The 27,721-nt window shown below is 34.5% G+C and overlaps 1 protein-coding gene and 1 long non-coding RNA gene across 5 annotated transcripts in view; one reads left to right on the top strand and one right to left on the bottom strand.

Moving 5' to 3' along the window:
• LOC123690912 (Ca(2+)/calmodulin-responsive adenylate cyclase-like) overlaps window positions 1-27,721 on the top strand; it is an 88,181-nt gene that overhangs the window by 59,248 nt on the left and 1,212 nt on the right. The window contains exons 8-20 of one of the 4 annotated variants that reach the window (XM_045635045.1): window positions 13,502-13,660; window positions 14,169-14,313; window positions 14,823-14,996; window positions 16,331-16,558; window positions 17,417-17,464; window positions 18,331-18,516; window positions 18,877-19,155; window positions 19,426-19,724; window positions 24,259-24,421; window positions 24,941-25,024; window positions 25,458-25,604; window positions 25,951-26,164; window positions 26,255-27,545. In XM_045635045.1, the coding sequence (XP_045491001.1) occupies window positions 13,502-13,660; window positions 14,169-14,313; window positions 14,823-14,996; window positions 16,331-16,558; window positions 17,417-17,464; window positions 18,331-18,516; window positions 18,877-19,155; window positions 19,426-19,724; window positions 24,259-24,421; window positions 24,941-25,024; window positions 25,458-25,604; window positions 25,951-26,164; window positions 26,255-27,545 (3,417 nt within the window). The remainder of the gene's footprint in view (window positions 1-13,501; window positions 13,661-14,168; window positions 14,314-14,822; window positions 14,997-16,330; window positions 16,559-17,416; window positions 17,465-18,330; window positions 18,517-18,876; window positions 19,156-19,425; window positions 19,725-24,258; window positions 24,422-24,940; window positions 25,025-25,457; window positions 25,605-25,950; window positions 26,165-26,254; window positions 27,546-27,721) is intronic. The other 3 variants (XM_045635047.1, XM_045635046.1, XM_045635048.1) reach the window with 3 other exon arrangements.
• Window positions 89-1,650, bottom strand: LOC123690923. Its single transcript, XR_006751347.1, has 3 exons — window positions 1,518-1,650; window positions 815-934; window positions 89-241 (listed from the first exon to the last, which is right to left on the bottom strand). It is a non-coding gene; the product is annotated as an uncharacterized LOC123690923 (long non-coding RNA).

Here is a 27,721-nt window from a genome sequence, read left to right as displayed (position 1 = left end):
GTTCAAACAAACAAACAAACTCTTTAGATTTATAATATTAGTATAGATAATAAGATAGAATTTTGACATTTGATATTTAATATAACATAACATAACAGATATTTTCGAATGCTGGTTTTGGTACTATTTTATTGTTCCAATGTTTATCTTCTTGATACGACTTTCATTTTTTCTTCTTCACCTTGTTCCGAAAATAAATATGTTTCTTGCTCGTCATTTTGAGCTGTCCTTGTACATTGTGCTGCTGAAACAACCACAATAAGTTATAATAGGAGAGAATGAATGAAACGAAAATTCTGTATAACAAAAAAAGATTTATAGAAAAATTCATTGATAAACCAATTATAATACCACGATTATTATAAAGATACTTTCATCACAAAACTAGAAAAAATTGCGCAGCTGTGTACGTTCCTTTGTCGCTTTATTATCCTAGCCCGTAATAAACTCGATTGTCGGCGTCATACACAGCAAACTTTCTGAGAAAATCGTTCTTTTGTTTGCAAAATTTTACGGTTGACCGCAATTAGTATAACAAGTGCTTTTATAAAAATTAGTAAAATTTCGCAGCTGTGTCCGTTCATTTATCGCTCTATTGTCCGAGCTCGTAAAAAAAGTCGACTGTCGGCATCGTCATACAAATTTTTCAAATATTTTTTTATATAAAATTTACAAGTAATTATGCTTATGCATAATATGCATAAAAACAAATTTTGGTAAGTGGTAACCAGTCAGTGATAACTTACACTAGTCTGAAATATTTTACTATCTTCAATCTTATGACTTATAAATAAATAACATAAGATAAACTTACACAAAAAAGTACTATATGAAACTGTCTGAAGATCCACATCAGTTTCTGGTAATCATGGTTTGTCTTTTATTGCGTCCTGGCTTGCAGGCTGCTCATCGGATTTTTCGTGGTCGCGCTTCGCTGTTAGAAATAAACATACATACACAAATCAGTAGTATATTTATTGGAAGATGAAATCTCAAAAAAAAACTAAAACATTACTTATCTATTCTATACCAATAATAAAATCCATACTTCCATACTAATATTATAAATGCGAAAGTAACTCTGTCTGTCTGTCTGTCTGCTACTCAATCACGCCTAAACTACTGAACCAATTTGCATGAAATTTGGTATGGAGATATTTTGATACCCGAGAAAGGACATAGGCTACCTTTTATTGCGAAATATGTACCACGGGCGAAGCCGGGGCGGACCTCTAGTTATAAATAAAAATAAAGACGGAGTGCATAAAATTATAAAATCTTGATTTGTGCGTTGCTCAATTCAGACTTAGTAAACATATAATACTCCAAAAAATTAAAATAATATTTATTACTAATTATTACAAGTAAAAATAACTTTCAAATTTTGATTTATGCGTTTCTCAAATTAGACTTGTAAATATACCTAGTAATCAATATATTGGAAGTTGAAATCTTTAGACTTGTAGCGGCCGAAAGACATAATAAATATAAATAAGCATGATAAACATCAAACTTACCTATTTGGGTTCAATAACTGTAGTTTTTTTATCTGCTTTCGCAACATTTTCTTCCTAATGTTCTCACCATCAATGTTTTGGCCACCAAAATTCACCATGTTTATGAAAAACTTTAGTATCACTAACACTAAATCACGTACATGCGAGTAGACAACGGCACCGCGCGAAAAAGTTGTACAGGACTGCTCTCTAAGACGCGTTAGCGTCGACTAACAGGAGGCGGAACGGCGGAAGCGACCGGCCTACGCGCAATTTTGTGCTCATAATTTATAAATATTTTTTTTTTAAATTACTGATGTATTAAATGTAAAATCTAATCCCGCACGTCTCTCAAGAATTGAATGGAAATGGATGTGGATAAAGTTTCATTGATATTACTTTACCATTGTCCAAATGAAATTGATTGACCGTTTAATTTTTAGGAAACTTCACAACGTTTTTCTATCGAGGCAAATTTTTTCAATCGTGTTTCGGTTCCCGCACGTCACTAGACAAACTCTTCAATTAAATAAATCCATAAATAAAAAAAATCAAATTGGTAGTTTTTGAAGAAAAAAATTAATTCTTCGTGAGCTCAAAACGTCTGTTTTGGGTCTCATTTCACCTTAAGTAAGCTCCTTTTACTACGTTACTTGGAGAATAGGGCTAGTTAAGCAGATTAGATTTAGTTTAACGAATGTTTATTATTATTATTATCAAAGATGATAAATGGTCATTATAATTTTAAATCCTTCAAGAGGGTCCATAAGAATTAAAAAGATTATTCTGGGCTGCTCTAAAAAATCATTACATTTTAAAAAGATCAGAGCACAAATGCTCATGTAGGTATGTAGTTTTTCTTGTAACGTCTTCTGTATTATTCATGATGGTATAAGCAATATTATACCATGTTATAAAAACGGTTGGTCGCATCCCCCAAGGGCTAGTAAAATCTTGCTCGGGATTCGCGGTCGATTTGTGTGACCTTCATAATTCAACAATTTTTCACTACGAGCTTATTCTTTTCTTGTTGGATGAAGGGGATTTGCCGCCCGAGAATAGCAGGAGCAAGTTGCCAAAATTTGAAAAGGTTAATCTGCAATCTTTTAAAGGTGCCATCGGGCTATAATATAATCTATATATATATGTCCTCTCTCTTCCGCAGGCAAAAGTGTGACAGAAAGAGTTACATACGTCGTTTTATTGTTAGCATGGATTACAATTTTGTAACGTCGCATCGATTTACAGATTACGTAGATATAATATCATTATAGACTGCCATTGTCAAGGCATTGTTAGTTATCGTACGAGGCTTAACAGTGTCTTTGTCAGGGCCGTAACTGAAGGTTGAAAGTTCGGTGTTATCAAGAGTATGCACTTACCGGAGTATTCATGCACTTTGAAATACAATACATAACTGGATCTTACACTACACTTTGTTTTAATGATATTTGAGATTTTATAGGCTAAAATCTGTTTTTGATCGTGAAGCTATTATACACTGGATGCGATTACCTTTACTATGTGATCCAATAATTAAAATAACAACTTTAATGGAGAGCTTTTTAAACGTAAACATATAAAACGGATAAAATAAAATACTTATGTTGATTATTTTTTGGTGTTGATATTGACACTGTAAATTTTTATTATTCGGGTAGAACATTAAATTTATATTTAGTGCAGTGTGTAGAATTAAGTGAAGTTTTTCCGTTAAACATGAACAATATACGTATATTATCGCATATTACTAAATAATTACTGGTATACCTATTCATTTGCAGAGCGTAGAAACAATTAGAGCTAATTTATTAAAGAACTAAATTGTAGAATATTGAATACGCTTGCAGATTTCTGAAGAGTTTATTAAATCTAATAATGTAGCGAACTTAACTAGCTTTAGTTGGTTAGTATGAATATAATTTGAATCTTAATGAGTTATTGTAACAGTCTTTTAAAGGAAACAAATATTATACGAACTAGACCAAATGCTTCGTTTGGAGAAATGAATTATTGCTGAGGTGAAGTGAAATATTAAACGGTTTCGGTTTATATTTCGAATAGTTATTTTACTGAGTCATTGTATATTATGAAAACCATAACTTTCAGTTACTGTTATACTAATAATGCAATGGGAAACGCAAATTGCTGACGCTATTTCATGTTATATCATTGCAAGGACAACGTTATATCATCTATATGTCGTGGTCATATCGTAGATTTGATCATTTCATGATATGAGTGGCCATTTCACGAAATGGTCGCATATCGTGAAATGGCCAACATAGTTTGATCAGATCGTTAAATCGTCAACGTTTCACGATTTGGTCATCCACATTTGGCCAGATCGTATAAAATATAAAGAGTCCATAAAATATTAAAAAATTTCAGAATAACTATATTCTAAAAACTTGTTTAATGTCATTTAAGTAGTGCCGCGGCAGCGGCCGGCGAATGCCAGAAGTGAATCGTTTTTGCAATAGAAAACAATTAGGTTAGGTTAGGTTACACTTTGATAAACAACGCACGAGCCGAGCGAGCAAAGCGAGCGTGCCGCGGCAGCGGCCGGCGAGTGCAAGAAGCGGATCGCTTTTTAAAAAACAAACAATTATAATAATATAGTAGTAGTTTCTTAAATTATTTTATTTAAGTCGCATTTTTTCTTAAATACATATAAGATATCCACATTTTCCATAGTACTCGTACCTCTCCGTCGTAAATTCTTTGCTATGACTTTCTTCATAATATTGTTATTAAACGAATTATGAGGTTTTTAACTGCGAATAATTTAATTTCGCCAGCGGCCGCCATCTTATCACATAAACACAGAGCTTGCAGCGCCTCTACCAACGATTAATGTAACTATTTTACGATATGATCAAATAATTTTGGTCATTTCATGAAAAAACCGTGCGTTAATTGGCCATATCGTGAAAAGATTTCTTATCATTGATCTGCCCAAGCCACATCATGATGTGGCCAAACTAAATTGGCCATTTCACGATATGCGACCATTTCGTGAAATGGCCACTCATATCATGAAATGATCAAATCTACGATATGACCACGACATATACATATAATAAATCTGTAGAAGGGTCAATTCTGTACATTGAAAATATTGAAAAAATAAATAGCAGGGGGTGTTACTGGATCGATACCAAGCCCAAATATGTGATTAAAAAAATTTTTGTCTGTCTGTCTGTCTGTCTGTCTATCTGTCTGTATGTGAAGACATCACGTGAAAACTACCGGTTCGATTTCGATGAAACTTTTGGTATAATTATACCTTATTATCCTGGGCGTAAAATAGGATACTTTTTATCCTGGAAAAATACGTAGAAAAAAATTAATCTTAATTTTTCAGTTATCCATAGACGTTGTTCTGTAGAACCGCGAACACACGTTGCGTATTATTATAGGCCTAGCCGTATTTGGGTCAGATAGATATTTATAAGATATCATTGTCAGAGTTACTCAAAATGGAGAAATAAACCATCCACGCGAAGACCATAATCCGCGGACGGAGTCGCGGGCGGAAGCTAGTGATTAATAAATGTTATGTTGCAGAAATGGAAATATACAAGGTTATTACTTGTTTCATGGGTTTTTGAAAAAAGTACTTGCATTAAATAAACTTTGAATCTCTTAACATCATATCAATTAAAAATTTCAAGAAATAAAATATAAAAAAAAAAAAAAAAAAAAATTATTTTTCAAGAAACAGGTACAGCATTATGTTCAGACCCTGACCTTCGAACTAGTGGTAAACTGTGTTTCGAAGGCCAGTTTCTTCCCAGTCTTTATATCTATATTATATATGTTTCTGCAAACTCACAGTTTTAGGTTTAAACAGTAAAAATAGATAAAAGGAAAAACAAATATATATATATAACCTTTGTTTATACAAAAAAAAGGACAAACTGAAGTTAATATTTCAATTTTAAGAAGTCATTCACGTTATAAATATTGTGTGCTTGTATCTGTTCGCATATGTGTGTGTGTGTGTGTGTGTGTGAGTGTGTGTGTGTGTGTGTGTGTTTGCGTGTGTGTATGCGTTTGTGCATGTGTGTGTTTGTGCAGAGCATGTGAGTAAGTTAGTACGTATGACATGTGGGAGGGTGGGTGAATACGTCCTAGTGATTTACCATCATTAATTTTTCTGTTTCTTCGTAATCCATATCTTTTAGCCAATCTTTCACAACTCGTTTAATTTTATTATGATTTATAACCCTAACGTTGTATTTACTATTTAACAAATTATACAATTTTGTTGCTAAGAATTCATATTGATGTTGAGCGAATTTGGATGAGGTTGAGGGTATAGGTAGCCGATTGAGTCTTTTTACCTCTGTATTAGAAAGATCTATCATGCGATGTTTTCTGCGGATGCACTGGTAAATATAAGATTTTCGAACACTAAGAACATTTGATTTGATGTATATATCAGTTGTAGGATGTTTATAATTAAGGTAGAACATAACCTTAAGAACAGCCCTTTGTGCCCTTTCTACAGGTAACATTAGAGTTTTGCAGGCTCCTCCCCAGACAGATATACAATAAGTTAGTATACAGTGGCAAAGAGCATTGTATACCTGGGAAATATGGAAGTGAAACTTCTTTAGGCGCGTTGAGAATAAAATTTCAAAGTCGCGTCATGGCAATACCGTCACGCCATGGAGTAAGGCGTCAATTTTCGTATCTTTGAATCTTGCGAAAGAAGTTTCACTTCTGACACGTGTGCTCGGCACACACACGACACACGCTTTTTTATAATGTTATCTTTCTATGAAATAATGCTGAGTACGTTTCTATTTTGTTTGATAGACATTATCCACACGTAACCACAACCACAGGCGTCAGGTCGCTTCAGCCCTCAACTAGCGTTTAGCTACTATTATGTATTCTGTGCCTCAACTCTACCGCCTAGCCTGTATTAAAAAATAATTGTTATGGTATGGAATATGGTTAATCGTTTATCTATAAGTTATTAATATTTGTTTTATATACATTGAAAGACATCATTTTTATCTTATTCTGATTTCTGTGTACTATAATAAATCTTATACTATTTCTTTATTTAACTAAACCAATTTGAAAATTAAGATATTAATAGTATAATAAGGTTTGTATTAGTTTTATGTATTTGGCTACCTTGCAAGTTGCAACAGATATTAATTGTAAGTACAAGTGAGTTTTTTCTTTTAGTTTTTCTATTTATGTTCACTGTGAGACGTAGAGGAAACAATTGTTAATGTTATTATTGTTTATGTCATTAATTTATGTATACCCCTGTAATTGTTTCTGTAAGATCTCCAAATAAATAAATAATAACATCACTGTATTACAATTAAATGCTACAATTAACAGACAACCACCTGATTTATAAAAGCTTTAAAATAGCTCTCCGAATGACAGTGGTTGATTAAATTTAGTATAATCAGAAGCAAACATAAAATTGTGTAAACATATCGTTGTATGTTATTGCATACCGAAGTGAACGTAACGCAAATATGTTGCAGATCGATATCATTTATTTGTGACACATTACGCCCGGCTATCGGATTACTGCCTATTAATACATCAATTTTATCTATTTAATTATACGATTAGTGATCCGGCTTCAAGAAACCTTTGAGTACTTGCTAATGCCTGAGTCCAATCGCCATTACGTGTGATTATCTTTATAATTTTAACATAATTTAAATAAATTACAGATAGAAACAGTTTTCAACTTGTCAATTAGATACTGAACCTGAATCCCAAGTAATTCACATCATAATTATCCTGACAGCTTTTAATAATTATTTCTAGACTGTTTTAATTGCATTAAAAGTGGAATATACGCGATACGAGTTAAAAGGGAAATTCAAACGTGTCTATGTTAATTCATTAATTACAGTACATATGATGTAATTTGAATGCGAAGTTTTAAAAGGTTCTATTTCATTTTATTTCACATATTAATTACGCTACAATTTCCATATTCATTTTAATAAAACGCGTAGTTTCCCGCGTCATTCGTGGCATTATAAAATGTCGGGCTTTGTCCGTAACCTCTGCATATTCACATTGTGAATAACATAAAATGTTTTCACGGCATTTCTTTTTACACCTGCAAGCTTAATTACGATGTTTTCCGTACTCGGAGCAGTAATAAAGAGGGTTTTCAATGAGAAACGTCGCCAGAGTGAGTCTGAAATAAATCGGGTTAGTTTTAAGTAAACAAGCGCTCGCTGTAGGTACCTTGGAATTAATAAGTGAAGTTACCTTGTAATATTGGATTATTTTTGTGGTTTAACAGAATTATATTTCGATAAAATTGTACTTATTTTTTCAATAAGTATTCGCAAACATCATCATCATACTTAATACGAAAAGCTTTTAATATAGTTCCAAGAGAATATTACCATAATATTTATACAAATTCCCGCGACGATCTCTAAACGGTATAATATTTGAAATGGCACTTCTTTTACCTTAAGCGAATGTTTGATACCTTTACATCAATGAAGATTGAATTGCTACAGGGACTGGGATCTCTGCTATAAGCTAGATTGGAATCACGACCTTGATCCACATAAATATTGGAGAGTTTGTGTTAATTACATATCTTATATTACTTTTCTGATCAACTCTTCAAAGAAACCAAATAAACATACATCGAGTGATATTCAATGTCTCGATCTTTAAGGGAAAAGCTGCTGTAAAGCCGAAGAGCATACTGCGATTTATTATAAACTTAACATACGTAATTAATTTATATCAGATACCTACATATATCTACTATGAAGGATACCACATTTTTAAAATAAAAACATATAATAGAAGAGAGACAGTAAAAAAATCGAACATCTGGACTATGCATGAGGTTGTTGACATACAGAGTGGAACTTCGAGATAATTTCATATTCAAAGGCTTATAGAACTTCGGTTGATTTGATATAGTGAATTACGCTTAACTTCTTCAAACAACATCACAGTTCTGTATATTTGAATTTAAATCTAGCTATAGTTTATATGAGGGTCTCTAACATGAGGATAAAGAACATATTGTTTGTAATTAACAAGCACATTTGAGTCTTATGTGCAGATTTGTTTCTACATACCGCAGATTTATTAAAATAAACACAATTTGTCTAGACTACTCGTGCAAAGTTAGGTCATTCCTTAAAAGTCTGTGCCAATGCTCCAGCAGTTATTAATCAAGTTGACAAGTTTCAATTAACACGCTCGGAATGGCGTTCGTTCATACGATTTTATACATTATGTAGTTCATAAATATAGCACAGATAGCGAAAATTCAATGGTATCCATGTTGATGTGCCGAGCTCAGTGGGATCACGGTGTGCGAAAAACAAATGAAAAATAAACAAATGGGCCGTTTTATATCGGAATCTTTTTCAGTTGCAGCGTGTTTGCGAACGGATAGACCGAACGCAAACATTTTGTTTATGCAGCTGTGTTTTTCGTCGCGTGGGTATCTTATGTGGACTTTAACATAATATGTTTTGTTGATATACATAATGAACTCTCAATTTGAAATAGACAAGTTTTTAATAGAACACTTTTTAAAAGTGTTTTTAATGCCCATGATACTTTTGGCAATTATTTGAATCCTTATAGATAATTTGTATAATTTTTACTGTATGGGTATAATCTAAAAAGAAAACTGTTATGTCTCCTTAAAGATTTGTTCAGTGGTCGGAAATAAAGGATAAATTTAAGCGCCTAAAGAATATTGTATTCAGCTGCGAGTAACGTTGGTGCCTAGAGCATTATTGAAACCGTCGTATTGCAAATCCGTTTTGTGAAGCGTTCTCTTTATCGGCTTACTGAGTTCCTCAAGCATTTATTCTGCAATACTATCAAAAGTTTTGAAGAAATGTAAGATTATGGGTACTATAGAGAATGTACATTTAGTATTACTAATTTCATACCACTAGAAAGGCCGTTTGCTAAAAATGGGTTTCGTGTTTGTGGGACAGCAAAAGTGTAGATTTTTTTTTTAATTTTTACATAGAAAGTAGATTTTTATTATTGGAATGGATGTCTCATGTTATTTTTCTTGTGACTTCAGAACTTTGACTTAAATTTATTTATACGTGAACCGTGATTCAGACGCACTTCCTTCAAGTATTTTTATGTCTTATTTATATCCAGAGCTTTCTATTTTTGAACGAATACGAATAGCTTTCATGGAATTGTTCCCCGATATTATTTGTACCTAATTTATTATTTATATAATAATAGTGTTTCAAATAACAATGAATACACAGCAGCGTGACTTTTATACCGTGTTAACGGATTGTTGAGCGCGTGACACATGACACGTACGCGACACGAAGTGGGGTCGCTGAAAAATAATGGATTTCGATTTATCCACATTACGACAGCTAGTACACTGCCTTTCATCTATTTTTAGATAAACCGAAGCTTATATTGTACGACATTTATTAATGGGGAACACGAAAATGTGTTCTATATTGAATGAATATTTATTCACGGCTGCTCAACTTTCAAATTGCTGTTTTCCTCATCCTTCTAAGGTTACTCGTAAAGTAAAATGTACGCTGTATTACACCTAATATAGTGACTTTATTACTTTCTTCGTACTATCATGCTCGGAATATTATGTACATTTATAATATAATGTAAATAAAAGGAAGGGTTGAAAGTTTTAGTGGCACGTCCAAAGAAGGATCGTATTAAATATCATTAATTTTACGTTTCGTAGATAGTAATAAAATAATTTATATAATATGTAGATATAATTTTTTTGCCAATAAAAAGATTACTTTTACACATAAATAGGGAATTATTTTAATAATTTAATTTAACATTACTATATGAACAATCCACCACAATTGAAATGTTCAACATTCCATATATAGAATTTTCTGGAATCACGAGAAAGTTGTGGAATACTACTGATACATTCTTGTGAATTATCCTTGTCTTGCTTGAAACAATGTGTATACAGCAAATCATATTATTTGTTCGCTATAAACCAGAAGCTACACTGAGATTGTGTTATTAATTCTGCGGCTGGCTTGGAAATTATAGTTCTGCTTTGTGTCTGTAGTGTGTATTCAATATTCCATTTAAACTCTAACTTCATATAGTTCTCAGTTGTCAACGTTAGAAAAGCTTTTACAGAATCAATGTGTCTTTTTAAAGCGAGTAACTGTTGAAATTCACCAATGACCTCGCCTCTATAATTATTTTACAGTTAACCATTTTACTTTATAATTCAAAAAAGTAATCATAATATTATAAAAAAGATTCGTACCTATATATTATTGAGTTGTAGAAGGTAGATGCGTTAATTAAAGAAATATTCTCTAGCATACTTATGAGAAAGTAAAAAATAAAGATTGAGATACTTAGTTTAAAATTTAGTCTTAATTTCTAGAACGATGATTTTTTACTTTTATGTTCATTAAAACTTCTCTGAAGCTTGAACGCGAGCTGTGAAAAGTTTGCCTTCAGGTTGCTCTCCTCATTTCCTAGTTAATCTTAGTCAAGTAAAGAAGTTTCAATTTATTATTTAGATTTTTTTTTCAAGACTAAGCACAATTATGACAAGTTAGGATTATTTATCAGAAAAATAATATTTGATAAGTAGATACAAAATTTGAACAAAATTTCATAGTATATTGAAAACTCAGAATAAATCTTTAAATACAATTCATATCAAATTGTTTTATATTCGTTTAAGAGGAGAAAGAAGGAGGAAAAATAACAATTTATACAGTTTAACTATAGACTAAACGGAAACGGTGTTATAAAATAAATTACGTTACCGATATATTTAATAGCATAATGACGCTCTTCTAATTTATCAATGGTCGGATTTTATTTTTAAATCACAGGAAGACAGAGACATGCTTTAATAATAGCCTCGTAAATGTTTCAGTTAAAATAATAAAAACAAAAAAATATACATAGTTGTACACAAACGACAATTCACGAATTCGCAGCATTCTTGCTAGAAAATCCCGAAACTTTATTTATAATTTATTACACGGCCAAGAAGTGGGATAATGAAAATAAACGGAGTAACTGTGAGCGCACGCAATAATTTGCTCTGTAACATTTTTCTTTTTTAGTGTTGATAAATTGTTGCTTTGTGGTTTATAATAATAAATTTGAAACAACAGATAATCCATCCTCGTATATCGCTGAAAACTATTTGTTTGTTTGTAATTATTTATGGTATTCTTACGTGCGTATGAAATTGTGTATATGAAACTTAAACTTTCTTGATAAAGATTTTCCTTAAAGCAATGCAATATCATAACAATGTTAATATATTAGTGAGTCTAAAGTAAGCATCAATATGCGTTTTGTAAATGGAAACACCGATAAATTATACACGATATGTGTTCCCTTTAGCAATAGTGTTTAGCGTAAACAAAAATACACAGGAGGAAACTGTAAAACCGGCTGACGGTCATTTACCACGCCTGGATTGTTAAGATGTTGCACGTGTTTAGTGTTTTAGCTTTGTGCTCGTCCAATTTATTGGGAATATTGGCTTATTAGAAATTCTACGTAAAATTGTGGTAAAATAATTACCACAGTTTATTAGGTCCTTGCGCGCTTTCCTGCTAAAACGACTTACGATCATTAAAAAAGGTTTATCCTTTTTTAAGGACAAGAGTTTTAAGAAAAATATGTCAAAATTATTATTACGTGGATTTATTGACTTCCAGTGTTTTTATTGCGTACCTACTTAGTTGACTTTTATAATTCGTTTCTTGTTAATAAGTGGGTTTGATTCGTGGCAAAAATGATTTATTGTATGAGACACACGAAACCAACCATTATACATATTAACCTTTTTACTAAACAATTAGTTTTTCAGGAATAGTATTTTAATATTGCAATAGCCTAAAGCATAATGAATATACCTTTATATAAATTTATATTTTTTTTTATTCTTTATAAATTTATATTTATAAAGCATTTGAATGCCATAAAACCAAAAATATAAATTTAATATACCTTTTCCTTTCTGTTCCTGTGTTCCGTCAAGCCACATAAACGACGGGGCCACGGGTATAGGTAGAAAATATACCTTTTCCTGATTTATTGGCTATTTGTTTTAATCTACTACTGATAAGTCTAAATGGTTTTCTGTGTTTTAGAGTATTGAACTTAAAACTTACAGATTTTGGGAGACCTAGAACCAACTCTAGATTTTATTATACTAGAAACTTTACGAAGTACCAATACGTTTATGATAGTGATTTTATAAAACAGGAATAAAAACAAGTTACGTTCACGCGGTAGTACCTATATATGTAAAGTAGGTTATCATTTTAGTGTTTTTATTAAACTTGTATTCAGACAAAACATATTTTTTAGCTCATAATGTTAGTTGCGACCTTAATGTTGCAAAAAACTTGCTTATCATTTATATGTGCTCCACATTATGTACATAAATAATTTAAGCATTAAATATACTTTCGATTTGTTGCCAAGTTTTCAAGCGATTTGTCTCACTGACGCTCTATCAACTCAATACCATGGGGATTACTGTGGAAAGATGTGATTTATGTACTGCTAAGATCTATTGTGTAAATATTTACAATCGTACTATCGTTCGGAGCATTCATTTAATTAGAAGCAAACATTAAATGATGCCAAAGTTTAATGAATGGATCGATATTAGAAGTGGAACATTTTTATTTTGACTGGTTCTAATTTTTCTAGCTGTAAATATAAATATTTACATAACATTGTATATATGTTACATAACATTGTATCTATATGTTAGAATGTTGCTACAATGTGATTATTATTTAATAGCTCTTTAAAACACACTTCACAGTACGAGTAGGCGGATTTTCGTCGCGAAACTTTTCTTGTTCAAAATGTACTACATATTTACATAATGTTAACACATTAAATATTACATTGTACGTGCATTTAATGGTTATTTAACTATGGTAGAACTACTTGTTAATTTACGTAATTTTTGTAATGTATTTCTTCAGTTCCGTAGTGGAAGCAACGGACGTCCAGTTGAACATGCGGGTCGGCATCCACACGGGGCGGGTGCTGTGCGGCGTGCTCGGCTTGCGCAAGTGGCAGTACGACGTGTGGTCCAATGACGTCACGCTCGCTAACAACATGGAGGCTGGTGGTGAACCGGGGTTAGCGCATAAATAACTTATTGTGATATAAATAAATGCGTAATTCTCTCTTTTTATAGAGGCTTGTGTCGGGAGCATGGGTTATTCTTAATCAAAGCTTTTTTCAAAGGTCGTTGTTTTATAAGTAGAAAAAACGCTTATAGTTTTTAATATATTCAACAGGAAATTATACCTGTGTTATGGAAATCTATAAAATGTTAATATATTAATATTTATTTATTATATAATCAACTAATTAAAACCTTGAATACAATTACATACGGAAATATTGTTTCACTAATTATTATGCTTTCTGTTTCAGTATAAACACGACCAAATCACCCACTGATTAAATTAAATCTAATTCCAAGTTCAATTTATTTTATAAAATAAATCTACGTAAAAGTTAATTCCGATTTTATAACAAAATTATTTTCGACACTTTCTTTGGAAACATCGAAAGATCAGTTGAATGTGTCAGTCAAGACTTAAAAACAATATATTTATAATGGATCTGTATAAATTTTAGACGAGTGCACGTAACGCAAGCGACACTAGAGTGCTTGGGCGGCGCGTACGAAGTGGAGCCGGGGCACGGCGCTAGTCGCAACGCGTATCTGAGGGACCATTCGATACAGACCTATTTTATTATACCACCTCCTAGGCGAAGAAAGGTATGTGTTTGTGATGGTTAAAATATTGTAAAAAAAAACTATAGTTTTTGAGATATTTTTAAAATTCGAATAAAAAAAATCGAATGATAGGAGCTATAGGAGCTTTGTGATAATTTCACATTTTCAAATTAACTTATGTTATATTTTATTTGCAATTGATTATATTATATCATTTTATTGTTATGGTGATGCTGAAAATCATTTTTTTTACTTATTAAACGCAATGCTATCCTAATTATTTATTAATGTCAACCCGAAACTGTCTGACTCACGTAAAGTAGTAAAACGATTTGGGGGAACCTTTCTTTTAAGTATTAATAAAAATGAGGGAACACTGCCTGTAAATAATAGATAAATGAAATGAGGGTCCCGTCAGGAACTAATTACCCAATTAAATACACGTTACCTGTAAGCTCTTCCTTATATTATCTGTATTTTCTATATCATCATTTTTTATCGAATATTGTATTATAGATAATTAAAAAATAAAACAAAATTGTATATTCCAGATGTGCCTTACAGCCGGTATGGGTCTGAGTTCAGGGTCCCGTCGGAAGCTCTCCTTCAAAAACGTTTCAAATGTTGTCGTACAACTGTTACATTCGATCAAATTTAACGTCGACGTGCCATTTTCCAACATGGCCGCCTCCCCGCAAGAGCTCAAAGCGAACGCCGCTAGGAAGGTATTTGACATTCATTTTACAACTACCCACATATTATTTTATTTAAGAAATATATTTATAATACGTATTTATGCACTGTGGCGTCTTTCAAACTCGTCTTGCACTTTATATGGACACGTCTCAATATTACAAGACCGTGTCGGCGGCTTGACTTTACAATGTTTTCTATATAAGTGATACTTCTATCCACATACTTTGAAGGTAAGTATTATCTATTTATTTACCCTGTTACTGATATTGTTTAGTATTAAAATGTTCTTTAGAAGCTTAATAATGATAGCGAAAAGTTCCAAGTATGCATTGATTATTTTTGTAAAATTAATTTACTGGCCCATTTTGTTCCTTATATTCCAAAATAATTGGTACTATAAAAGTTGAGTTGAAATAACTGTGATATAGTAGGCGCCAGAAATGAAAACAGAGCAAAGAATAATGTGCTTTCGATGTATTGTTGTACGTGTCAAATTGATGTGCACTTGCGTTTGTATGTCTCGCTTGGCGCCTGCGATGTTCATAGAGTAGCGAGTGGGACTTTATGGAAATGATACTCTATCGAGATTCTTAAACTATAGTATGTATTATTATCATAGCCCCCTTTACATGGTATTTAAAATATACTTTTTTAACCAGATTTTTTAGTCTACAAATTCGTATTTTTTTTTATGTATGCCAACGGATTGATAATTTTATTGATAGGTACAATCTGTTTGTAATAAAACAGTCCTCTATATATTTGCTAACGAATGACACACGTGTGAATTTAGGCGAGTAGATAAAGTTCATTAAAGTGTTCAATATAACGCTTATCTGAAAAGTTCAGTAATATGTTTTTCTTTATATATTTTGTGAGGTATGTTAAATTTTGCAATTTTTATACAACGTTTTTGTCCTCACCAGAATGGTTTTCAGTGCCCCTTTCTGATTTCAATGTTCAGGAAAGCTAAAAATTTAGAAAGAGTAATTTGTATATCTATAGACCAGTTTCAATGAGGACCATAAGTATTTTGGGAAAAAAAAGATGTCATGTTCAACATCAACAAAATACCAATATGTAATATAGAAATTGTATAAATAGAGTTACTCAAAATCAATGAAAATAGTTTGATAGATAGGTAATTAAATCTTAAATTACGAAAAGAGCATTACAGTCAGCAGAATAATAATAAAGATCCAATTTATATGGATAGGCGTGCAGATTACACTTTTATCATTCCATAGCTAGGCAGTCGATATGACGTATGTTACTTTGGGCATTTGCGGGGTCCAAGCATTGAGCGTATCGATATCCGCGGCGATGAAGGGCGGGTACAGTGAGCGGTGCGTGTTGGCGGCAGGTGCTGGACCTGCAGCGCGCGCTGCACGCGGAGCCCGGCTCGGCGGAGGCGCTGCGGCTGGCGGCGCTCAAGGAGGACGTGAGCGCGCTGCGCACCCCCCCGGGCCCCGCGCCCGCGCCCCCCGCCGGCCCCGCGCCCGCGCCACCGCCCCCCACACCCGCCACCGCCCCGCACAACCACACGTTCGACGCGGTCATGCAACACCACGCCCTACGCACACATGCAACGGTCCACACACTTCACTTGCCTAACATCGCGGGGCAACGCAGTTCTTGCATCTATCTCCCTTTGTGACGGTTGCGTTTCATACGATTGACGGTTAAAGATAAAGGGTGGAGGAGATGCAGCGATTGCGCTTGCTTTACGCATTTTTTGCACTTGACGCTATTTTTTGATTAAACTAATAGAATGTACTTAGACGCGAAGTAGACTGTCAGGTCCTCGGGGAAAAGTAAACGCTTTGCGATTTGAGTGATGCGCTTACGTTTCCCGTTTTGGTGTCAACACGTTACGACTCGATCTTAGTGTGTAAGACAGTTAGTGTGAAGCAGGACTATTGAACACATATTTCGCTATTTTCTGTGTTTTTTCTTTGGCTTCTCAGACGTAAAAGTGTATTGAATCTACCTGCATTTTTTTGCAAATAAATAATCTCGCTTAAAAATATTTCAGTAGTTTGATTTTTGGGTGGATTTTTAAATAACGTGTGTTGCTGCTTTTTTATAAATCTGAAGTGTGCTCTGAGCTTCTATTTATATGATATTTTTGAGGTATTTGACATCGCTTAAATCGATTGGGAATTTATGCGACTCTAAAGGCAGAAGTTATATTTTTCAATGCTATTTTATTTGCACATACTATATTCCCTTTAATATGACATCAAACGGTTCCCGTTCGACATTTTAGTTGCTGGTATGTTTGAGCTTTCGCTATTCCGAAATAAGTTGCAATCCATGGCAGAATCTTTCGACCTCTCTTTCCCCGACTCGTGTATTTTGATAAATATCTAAGTGTATCCTCGTATTTATACGTAGATAGCGTCGTACACCAGCAACTAACATGAGACGTCTGCTCGTTGTTTTTCAGATATTCCGACCCTGGACATTAGTTCCACAACAAATACCCGCAGAAACAGTAAGCGCAGACAAAAAGTGTTGTTCATGTGTATTATTGTTTTCCACCGTACACCGGGTGACACGAGCTATTTCCCTCTTAACTCTATAGGTCAATGTCTCCACCTCACGAATGATATCTTTCGCGCCTAATGTTTCCTTAAAACAAACGAATAGGCGACTAAGCTGCAGAAGAACGCGAGCACTCGATACCATTTATCACTGTGTCTAATTGCGACTTATTTTCTATTGAGTTGTGAATCTATTTATAATAATTAAATTGTTTTATTGGTATTGTTTGAAAATAAAGTCGAACGCACAAAACTGTGTTTCACTCGCTGCCCCGATTGGCCAACACTAGCACGGCATGGCATGTTCCCTACTGCATGGAGTTCATTTATTATAAATTGATTTTTTTGCTAACTACTGTTTTAACTATTATGTTATATTATTGTTGTATTAACTTGTATCATTAAATTGTCTTAGAGTAAAGTACAACTTTAACTTATTTTTTAATTGTAAAATTATTTAAATGTCCACTTTTCAAATGAACTTGATGTTTAGGTATAAAGTTTAATGTTCGTTTTCAATCTCTTTAAATCGATGTTTCTGTATAAAAGTAAAACGTAATTTATCTCTTACACTTGACCGTAAAAATCGATGTTTACTATGTTGTCTATCTTCTTTTATTCTTAATTCTGATAACGAACGCTGCTTTGGAAATCCGGACTATTCGTTTCTAAGGTCAGTCTTGTCTGTCAATGGAGCATGGATGGAGTCGGCATGCCGTGGTCCTTATGTGTACCCCGGTTCGCACCCCCTGTAATGTGATCACGACACAAGATCCAAAATCAAGTCGGTCGTTTGAATGAGCGTTTGTTTTAACAGAATAAAGTGACGGAGAAATTTAAGCGGCCGTTGAAAAAGCGTCATTCGTCTGTGTACCACCAGCCCACGAACCGCGTGAACAAGTACCTGGCGCAGGCGATCGACGCGCGCAGTGTGCACCGCGAGAAGGCCACGCACGTGCACCTGCTCACACTTTGCTTTAAGGACGCCGATAAGGAAGCACAAGTAATTTTTTAATGGTTTTATATGGTAGTTACAATTGTGAAATATTTTGTGTTTTCAAAATTCCATCAAATCTTTCTTTTCAATTAAAATTTATTTTATGTTTTACTTATTAATTTCAACATATATTCAAGCTAATTTATACAAGGTAATTCATTACTCAATTGTTGTGAATCTTGTTACTAAATTTATGTTTACACTTAGAGCTGCTAGCGCCATCTATGTGTTCAACAACGTTACTTTTTCTTTTAAATTATCTTGAACGCATCATCAGCATTATAAGTTTTTTTTTTTTTCAATTCCATTGCGTATAATATTTATATGTGTTGATGTACATTTATTTTTTTTTATAAAATGTTACAGTATCGTGCATCAACAGACGGAGGGTGGGCGGGGTCACTCAGCGCTGCATTGGGCGCGTTGGTCGCAGCTGGAGCGCTTCAAGCGGCTATATTACCAAGAACATTAATTCTTCTGATTCTCTTCGTGATCGCTTTCGTGTGGTCTGCAGCGGTTTTAGTGCTGACTTTGGCTGCGAGGTTGCGGCTCATACCGTGTGATGTTTCTAGACCTTTCGCTTTGAGGAACGCTATCACGACGTTTACTATCGTTCTGGGGTATGCTGTTGGGCAAGCTAATGTGGTAAGAATAGAAGAATATTTTTAATGACTCGTTTTTATATAAAACTAAATGCTATATAGTTTATGCATATCACTGATAGCAGAATTTTATTTCACGCTTACGACGTATTCAGCAATTTTAAATGTTATTTTTTACAATTGACCTTTCGATCCTACCTCTTCATAAAGATATTCTTTTACCAAAATATCATTTGCAAACTGGTAATAACATGCTTATTGATTATCCCTAATTTTTTTTATTTTTCTATATTATTCTGGTACAAATTTTCAGCTATCATGTCAAGCGATAAACGTATGCGGGAACCTCACAGAGCACACAATAACCATGGAGGCTCTTCGATCATCCCGTGATCTAACTTCACTATGGAGCAGTCCAGACATACACAGAATGTGTCCAGTACCTCTATATATAACACTAGGCTGTTGTCTCAGTATGCTAACTGTTGCTGTGTTCTTGCGACTGCCGATTTTGGTCAAGGGAATATTACTGGCTGTGATGACAACTGGCTATGTGGCTGTTATATTGATATACCATAAGTACCTGTTTGATTGCTACGATTTGATGACCGAGTGAGTATGTTTTCGATTCATAAAAGTTCATCTGATAGTTATATTATCAGTTAGATGTGCTAGTAAACATCTTATAATCATAATAGTATCTTTTGACCTGTTTATCTATCTACATATACATATATATAAAAATGAAACCCGTTTCGCGTTGTCACAGCATCACGCGTGAACGGGTGGACCGATTTCTATAATTTTTTTTTTATTAAGTATATTCCTTGAAGTACGAGGATGGTTCTTATGTAGAGAAAGCGTAAATATGTACCACGGGCGAAGCCGGGGCGGACCGCTAGTAATAACTAAATATGTAGCAAATAACAAAAACTAACCTTAAAACATTTTACGGAATAATTTTTTTAAGTTATAATCATTGAGATAATATTAATATGGAGCAGACACCACGAACAAAATCTGTGCGCCAAGCGCGGCGGCGCGGGGCGCGCGAATGACGGCTAGACAGTCATAGATTATGCGATGTCACTGACTCACCGCTATAGAGGCGACACTTTGTTTCATTCTGTCTATTTTATTGGGTGTCACTCCTTACATGCACGTTGACTTGAAATTTTCTTTGTACTTACTTAATATTTATTTTAGGTATAAACTGACTTTACTACGCGGGGCTAACAATATCTGGCATATAATATAGGATGATGTAAATAGTGACGTCATATGGAATAATTTAATTTTTTTCGTGTTTTAGGTTCAGTCAGGGCTATGGGAAGTTTTATTCCTTACAAATTGAGCCTTTTTTATTTATTTATTTATTTCATTTATTTCAGATTAATTTAATATCCATATATTTGTTAGTAAAATTGCCTTAAAAACTATGTTAGTATTATAATTCTATTTAATATTAAAAACAATCTTATTTCCTTTTACAACCTGCTTGAGACATGGATTTTGACCCAATGTCTCAAGACATTGCTGTCCCATCTGTCCACGAAGACAGCTAGGATGCTGCTGGACGATTGCCGGACACGGCGCATCATGGATGCTGCTCTTTTTCGCATGATTGCGTGGAATCCGTCAGTGCGCGCCTCCGCAAACATTCCTGACGCACTGCAGTATCTCGGCAACCCCAGCAACATCCTAAACATATTATTATACTGAACCCGGAGGGTATTGATCGCCCTCTGGGTGTAACTAACCCATAGGCTGCACGTGTAAAAGGATTGGCAAAATGCTTTAAAAAGACTCACCTTTACTTCGCGAGAGCAGCGTGCAAACCTACGGGCCAGCATGTTACCCCTGACGGCCAACGCCCTCCTCTCCCTCTCAATGTCGGCGTCATCCACGAGTTCATCCGTGACCCAGTGGCCCAGATACTTGTATTGAGAGACCCTCTGTAATGGTGTATGGTCGAGAAACACCGGCGGTACTGTGTCAACTCTAAAACCACGAGATTGAAACACTAAAAGGTTACTCTTCTTAACATTATATCTGAGCCCGTGGGCCACGGCAAATTCTTCACACTTTTCTAAAAGTTTCCGTAACGCACTGATTGAGGGAGCCAACAAAACCATGTCGTCCGCGTAACTTAAATTGTTGACAAATTTACCGTCAATCGAGCAGCCGACACCAGTTCTATTGAGCCCCCCAATCAGCTCATCCACATAAAGGTTAAAGAGCCGAGGAGACGTCAACCCCCCCTGTCTCACTCCGCACTCCAACCCATACGGTTCAGAGAACACGTTATTCCACCTCACCGCATTAATCTGGTGGCCATACCAATACTCAAAAAGACCAATTAACTCCTCTGGAAGCTCCGTTTTATTCCTTAACTTCTGCCAAAGGAGATCATACGACACCATCTCGAAGGCCTTTGATAGGTCCAGAAAACAGGCATATACGGGGGTTTTCCTCTTTGTGTAGTATTGGACCGTTTGCTTTAGACAAAAAACAGCAGTTTCGGTAGACGAACCGGCTCTAAAGCCAAACTGTGCCTCGTCCAACTTTAGGTGCTTGCATAAATATCTGTCCAGCAAACCGTCCAACACTTTCGCCAATATCGTGGCCAACGAGATGGGTCTATAGTTCGACTTATCCGAAGAGTCGCCTGTTTTATTTTTAAGTATCGGCACGACCACAGTTTTAATACAATCTTTCGGCAAATATGAGTGTCTAATGCATAGTGTGAAAAACATAGCAAATTTAGAAAAAATATAATTTTTCCCTTTCTTCACGGCCCAGACATGGAAACCTTGAATAGAAAAAATATTAATTACTTATCTCTGAACTAGCGGTCCGCCCCGGCTTCGCCCGTGGCACATATTTCGCAATAAAAAGTAGCCTATGTTCTTTCTCAGGGTCTTAAGATTGTCTGTGCCAAAGGAGAATGCCCATGAAAGTATGGACCACAGTACAGTGTTGCGTCAATGCCAGAGTGGTTTTGGAGGGTTCTTCGATATTCAAAAGATTTTTACCAATTGATTTTTTTGTGATAAAAACAGGGGTTTTCAAGATATTGAGAAAAATGTGAAATAACCTCAAAACTTAAATAACCCCGATTTAGTTAGGTTTATGTGTGATTTAGGTAACATTTTATCGTCCAAAGGTTATTTTTCGATTAACATATTTAATCTATGCGTAGAGCTTATGCTTTCACACAAAGTCTATCTGTTCATCGGCTAGTGTAGGTAGGCACCAGACATCTTCCGGGACGGATTTCAAGAAAACCTAAATATATACTTAAAAAATGCCAATTGAGTTTTTATTCGGTTTACATGTTGTTGTTGTTGTTATTTGAATAATTTTTTCACTACATATTCGAAGAAAGAAACAAATAAGAAATAACTGGTTACCTACCAAGTAGTGATGCAACGAATACGAATACGAATATTCGTATTCGCCGAATAGTAGACATTTACCGAATATTCGTATTCGGCGAATATACGAAAATTCAAAAACCAACAGTCAGTCATGTACAGGCGCTTCGGAAAGACTTTTTTTCAACGGCTGGAAACATCCAGACTGAAAACCGCCTAAAACCAGAAAATCTACGAATTTTATGTTTTTTAAATAAAAATTATTCCTATTGTAAATTTTAATTATAAGAAGACTAAACATTCATGAAGTAAATAAGTCTTTTATTACCAAGGCGAGATATTCGTATTCGTATTCGCCGAATAGTAGGTTTGATATTCGTATTCGTATTCGTATTCGTAAAATTAGTATTCGTTGCATCACTACTACCAAGCTATGTCATAATAATATTTTTTTATATATATTTATATTATTTTACTTCACTATCTATGTTAAAACAACCTACAGTGTATAAACAATACCTTACAGAGTGATTTTATGTTAATTGATTTTTTTGTAATTCAATGAAAACAATAATCGATATTAATACATTTAGCTATTTACCATAGTAAATGTAATAAGTTACCGCTTGGTTACCGTGGTAACCGGTAATGGACACTAAATCTATAATAACGGATCTAAACAATTACATGTCTTATTAGATTTTACAAAACATTCCCTGTTCAAAATATATTTTCCGATGGTAAGAAGGCCTCTAAATTGCCGAGATTTTTTTTAATAGTATTGTTGTCTTGATGCATGAGGAAAACCAGTACCAAAAATGGGCATTCTCCTTTCATCAAAATCGGTCCAGTAGTTTATGAGCCTATTAATTACAATCAAACAAACAAACAAAGTTTTCCTCTTTATAATATTAGTGCAGATAAATAAATAATAATTCAATTATACGTTCAAGTCAGTAGCTTATACAATATCAATTAAAAACTTGATTAAAATCAATTAACAAAAAAAAAATTGGTGATTGAGTAATTGATTTTCATATTTCATAATTTCACCTTTTTTCAATTAACAACCAGTCTATGCTTTTCTAAATATGTAAAATTATTATTTTATACTATAAAAATATACGCCAGCAAATATTACTAACAACACCTATTTCATGCCCAATGTCATATCTTAAATTTTTAATCTATGACAAAATGTCGCCTGCCAAAAATTTTGCTCTAACTAACTCTTAAAAATTATTATCTAGTTACTTACTGATGAAAAGTTATTTCTTTGCACTTTTCCGTATTCTTTGTATTATTTGTGCAATATCGTAACACACACGTAGGCATATTTGATGCGTTTCACTTTAAAACAAATAAAAAATGAGCGTGACGTTCGCGCCAATGAGCGAGCAAGCGACTGAGTGCAGTTACGCCACATGACGTATGTTGAGTGGAACGTAAGTGATGTAGGCGGTATCGTCTCCATATTAATATTATCTCAATGGTTATAATATACTTTTTTGCGATCGCCTCAAAATCATGAAAACTTAATTAACGTTCTATGTTTATGTTCGTATAAATCTATAGGTCACCTAAAATCGTTTATATAATTTTAATATGATGGACAAATAAAAAATTACCCTACTATGTATATATATCTATTTATAGTTATAACTTATAAGTATTTGGTTTATTGAAATTGAGGGCATATGTTTGCCCTAGAAAGTACTAAATACTTTGAAAGGTATGGAATAATTTATATTTTTTATCTATGACTCCAGCAACGAAGGTCTAGTGAGCTCCGCGTACGTATGGAGCGCGTGGACGGTAGCACTGGCGCTAGCCGTGTTATTGCACGCGAGACAGACTGAGTGGACGGCGAGGTTGGACTTCTTGTGGCAGCTGCAAGCGCGGGATGAGAAGAGGGATATGGATGCTTTGCAGGTTTTTATTTTTTGAAGTGAACTTATTTAGGCGCGCTATGTACTCATACGCGACCTTGAAACTTTACTAAGTTTGAAGGTCGCGTTATGGCAATACCGTCATGTCATCGAGTAAAGCGACGATTTTGGTATCTTTGAATCTTTCCAAACAAATTTCACTTCTGACACGTGTCCTCGGCACACACATTTTTTTTATTTATTATACACATATCGTGAGGTTTTGTACATTTTTTGGTATAAAAGCATACTTTTACTCACTACTTTAAGACATAAATTATATGATAAATGTGTGCAGGCATTCAGATATAACAGAATAAATTATATTTTATTACAAGAAAAGACTTAAAATCGTTGTATACTTTTTAGGAAAGACTTAAATATATACAATTATTAATATTTTTTTTATAATCATTTGAGAAACGATGATATACTAGATACATCACTTTTATTTATTTTTTCAATTCTAAATATTATGTTCTTCCATAGCTGTGTAAAACTTAACCTTAATTATATGTTCCAGGCATCTAATAGAAGAATATTATTCAATCTTCTACCAGCGCACGTGGCGACGCATTTTCTGGACAACCAGTTTAGGACTAATATGGTAATTTGGATTACAAAATATTTAACACATATGTTTCAGCAAGTTATAATTATTAAAAAATTAAACTGCCTTCAAATTGTCAGAACTGGACAAAATTTAAATGGGACCAACAAGAAGGCACTAGCTTTCAAATTAAAAAAGGGACATCGAAATTAGTTGAAAGTTCTGAAGTAACAAGCCCAAAAAAGGACAGTCGAATTCTCCTTTATTGAAGTCGGTTTAAAATAAAAAGGATAAAACTTGTCCTTTGTCTTTTCTCAGTACAAACTATAGTAACTATTTGTCAGACAGACACGAGAGTTCTTTCGCATTAAAAATATTAATATATGCATCAAAGTTTATCGAAACCGGTAGTATCGTTCCAAAATTCAAAATGATTGCGAGGCTATGGTCACGGCTTCATGGCCCGTTACTAACGTGTAGCGGTTGGCAGGACCTGTACCACCAGTCGTACCACCGCGTGGGCGTGGTGTTCGCGTCCATCACCAACTACCACGAGTTCTACATGGAGCTGGACGGCAACAACCAGGGCATGGAGTGCTTGCGGCTGCTCAACGAGATTATTGCTGATTTTGATGAGGTGGGTGGTGGTTTCTTTTTTTGGGTATAGTAAATTCTTTTAGCATCATTTTTTTTTTGTAGTAATATTATAAGAGAAAAGTTTGTTTGTTTGATATAATTTTAGTCTAAAACTACTGAATCCATTATAAAAATAGTTTACTATTAAAAAGCTACGTCTTTACCGAGACAGTTGAGTAATAGTTTTTATATCACAACCTGCCTGTTAATAATCTTATTAAAACAATTAGCATTTACACTTAAACACGTCATTATCACAAAGAAATAAAACCTCTAACTAATTACTTATATTAGTCTATTGGCTATTGATTAAGTTACATTGCAATAACAAGAAATTATTTTTTCAGCTTTTGGGTGAAGATCGGTTCAGTGCAATAGATAAAATCAAAACAGTAGGGTCCACTTACATGGCAGCTGTTGGTCTCATCCCCGACAAGAAGATGACTGATGATGCTAGCACAAGGAAACATATGGCGACGCTTGTCGAATTTGTGTTCGCTATGAGAGATAAACTTAAGGATATTAATGACAATTCGTATAACAATTTCATGCTTCGAGTTGGTAAGGAAATAATCATACTAAAGTATATAATTACAATTTTTAGCTTGAAAATTAACTCTTATTTATTTACGATGCTTTTGTTCTTTGCAGGTATTAATGTTGGGCCAGTGGTAGCTGGTGTGATCGGTGCTAGAAAGCCTCAATATGACATTTGGGGTAACACAGTAAACGTAGCTTCTCGCATGGACTCGACGGGTCTTCCTAACCACACGCAAGTAACGGAGGAAGTTTTTCAAGTGCTCAAAGATTTGCCATACCAGTTCGTGTGTAGAGGAAAGGTCAAAGTGAAGGGCAAGGGTGAAATGACAACGTATTTTTTAACGGACAGAGCACCATCGAATAGCAATAACCATCACATACCGAATAGTCAGCCGCAGAATCCTCCTACTGCTTATGGCGGTGTGGCAACGCCGCTTGCGATGTTGCAAAACTCAGCACGTAGAGCTGCAGCACCACCGTCCCGGTTACCTCCACTTCGAGAAACATCTGTAGCGGGTGAAAGTGAACCGCTACTCCCACCGAATGGACATCAAAATGGTAATCATAAAGGAAGCAAAGGTAGACGAAATAAAGAAGTAGAAGATACGCCTCCTCCACCGCCGCCCCATGGTATTAACGGGAACCCAAGGTGGCCACCTCCACGAGCGTTAGTACCTCCTTGGCCCCGACCACAGGAACCGAGGCCGCCCGTGGCACATAAAAGAAGAGCACCAGCAAGATTACCACGTCCTCGGTCGAGTGAAAGTCTGCCGTTGGCGAGAAGTCCACGGGTACATTCGTCTGCGGATGAATTAAGCTCTCTAACTCGCTCTCCAAGTCTCAGCTCCTCAGATGAAAGCTACTCGCGAACCACCGATGCATCTCCTTCTCCGCCAAGAGCAAATCAGTGGCAACCGCCTCGACCGCAACACATTGACGTCAATCCCAACCCGACGTATGATTTTCCGCAATTGCGAAAACATTCTCCTCGTGTTATATATGACTTTTATGTTAAATATGGACTCAATAAAAAGCCCTCTCTCGACGACAAACTTCTAGAAGGAAGTATAAATCTTCATAAAGAAGAAGAGAAATTGCAAAGAAGTATATTGAACATGCACCAACCGTCCGCTAAGCGAGACAGTTGCAGTCAAACGGACAAAAAGGACGTCCCGCACAGATTTACGCAAAGAACGAGTTCGTTTTCGAGTTCAGGAAGTCGACCGAGCAATCTGAAACATTTGAACCATGACAGCAGAGAAGTTTTTACGAAACGCAGTCCTTCAGATATTGCGTGCGTTCCACCTTTCGAACGGGAGATTCAAAGGTTACTGGATGACAAAAATCTTGTAATGGTTAATTCACCTAAAGCGGAACGAAAAGAACTGAAGTTAGATTTAAGGTATGGTAAACACACATTAAAATATTTCGTTTTAAATTACCTTTTATATTACATAATTATGATATTTTGTTTCTTATATTATACTAGATGTAAAAAACAATAACAATGACAATCAATATTACATGACATTTACAATATAAGAAAATCATATTAAGAATAGAATATTACAATATAAT

Source organism: Colias croceus, chromosome 4 (assembly GCF_905220415.1).
Source record: "Colias croceus chromosome 4, ilColCroc2.1".
NCBI lineage: Eukaryota > Metazoa > Arthropoda > Insecta > Lepidoptera > Pieridae > Colias > Colias croceus.
This window is presented reverse-complemented; position numbering and strand designations above follow the sequence as displayed.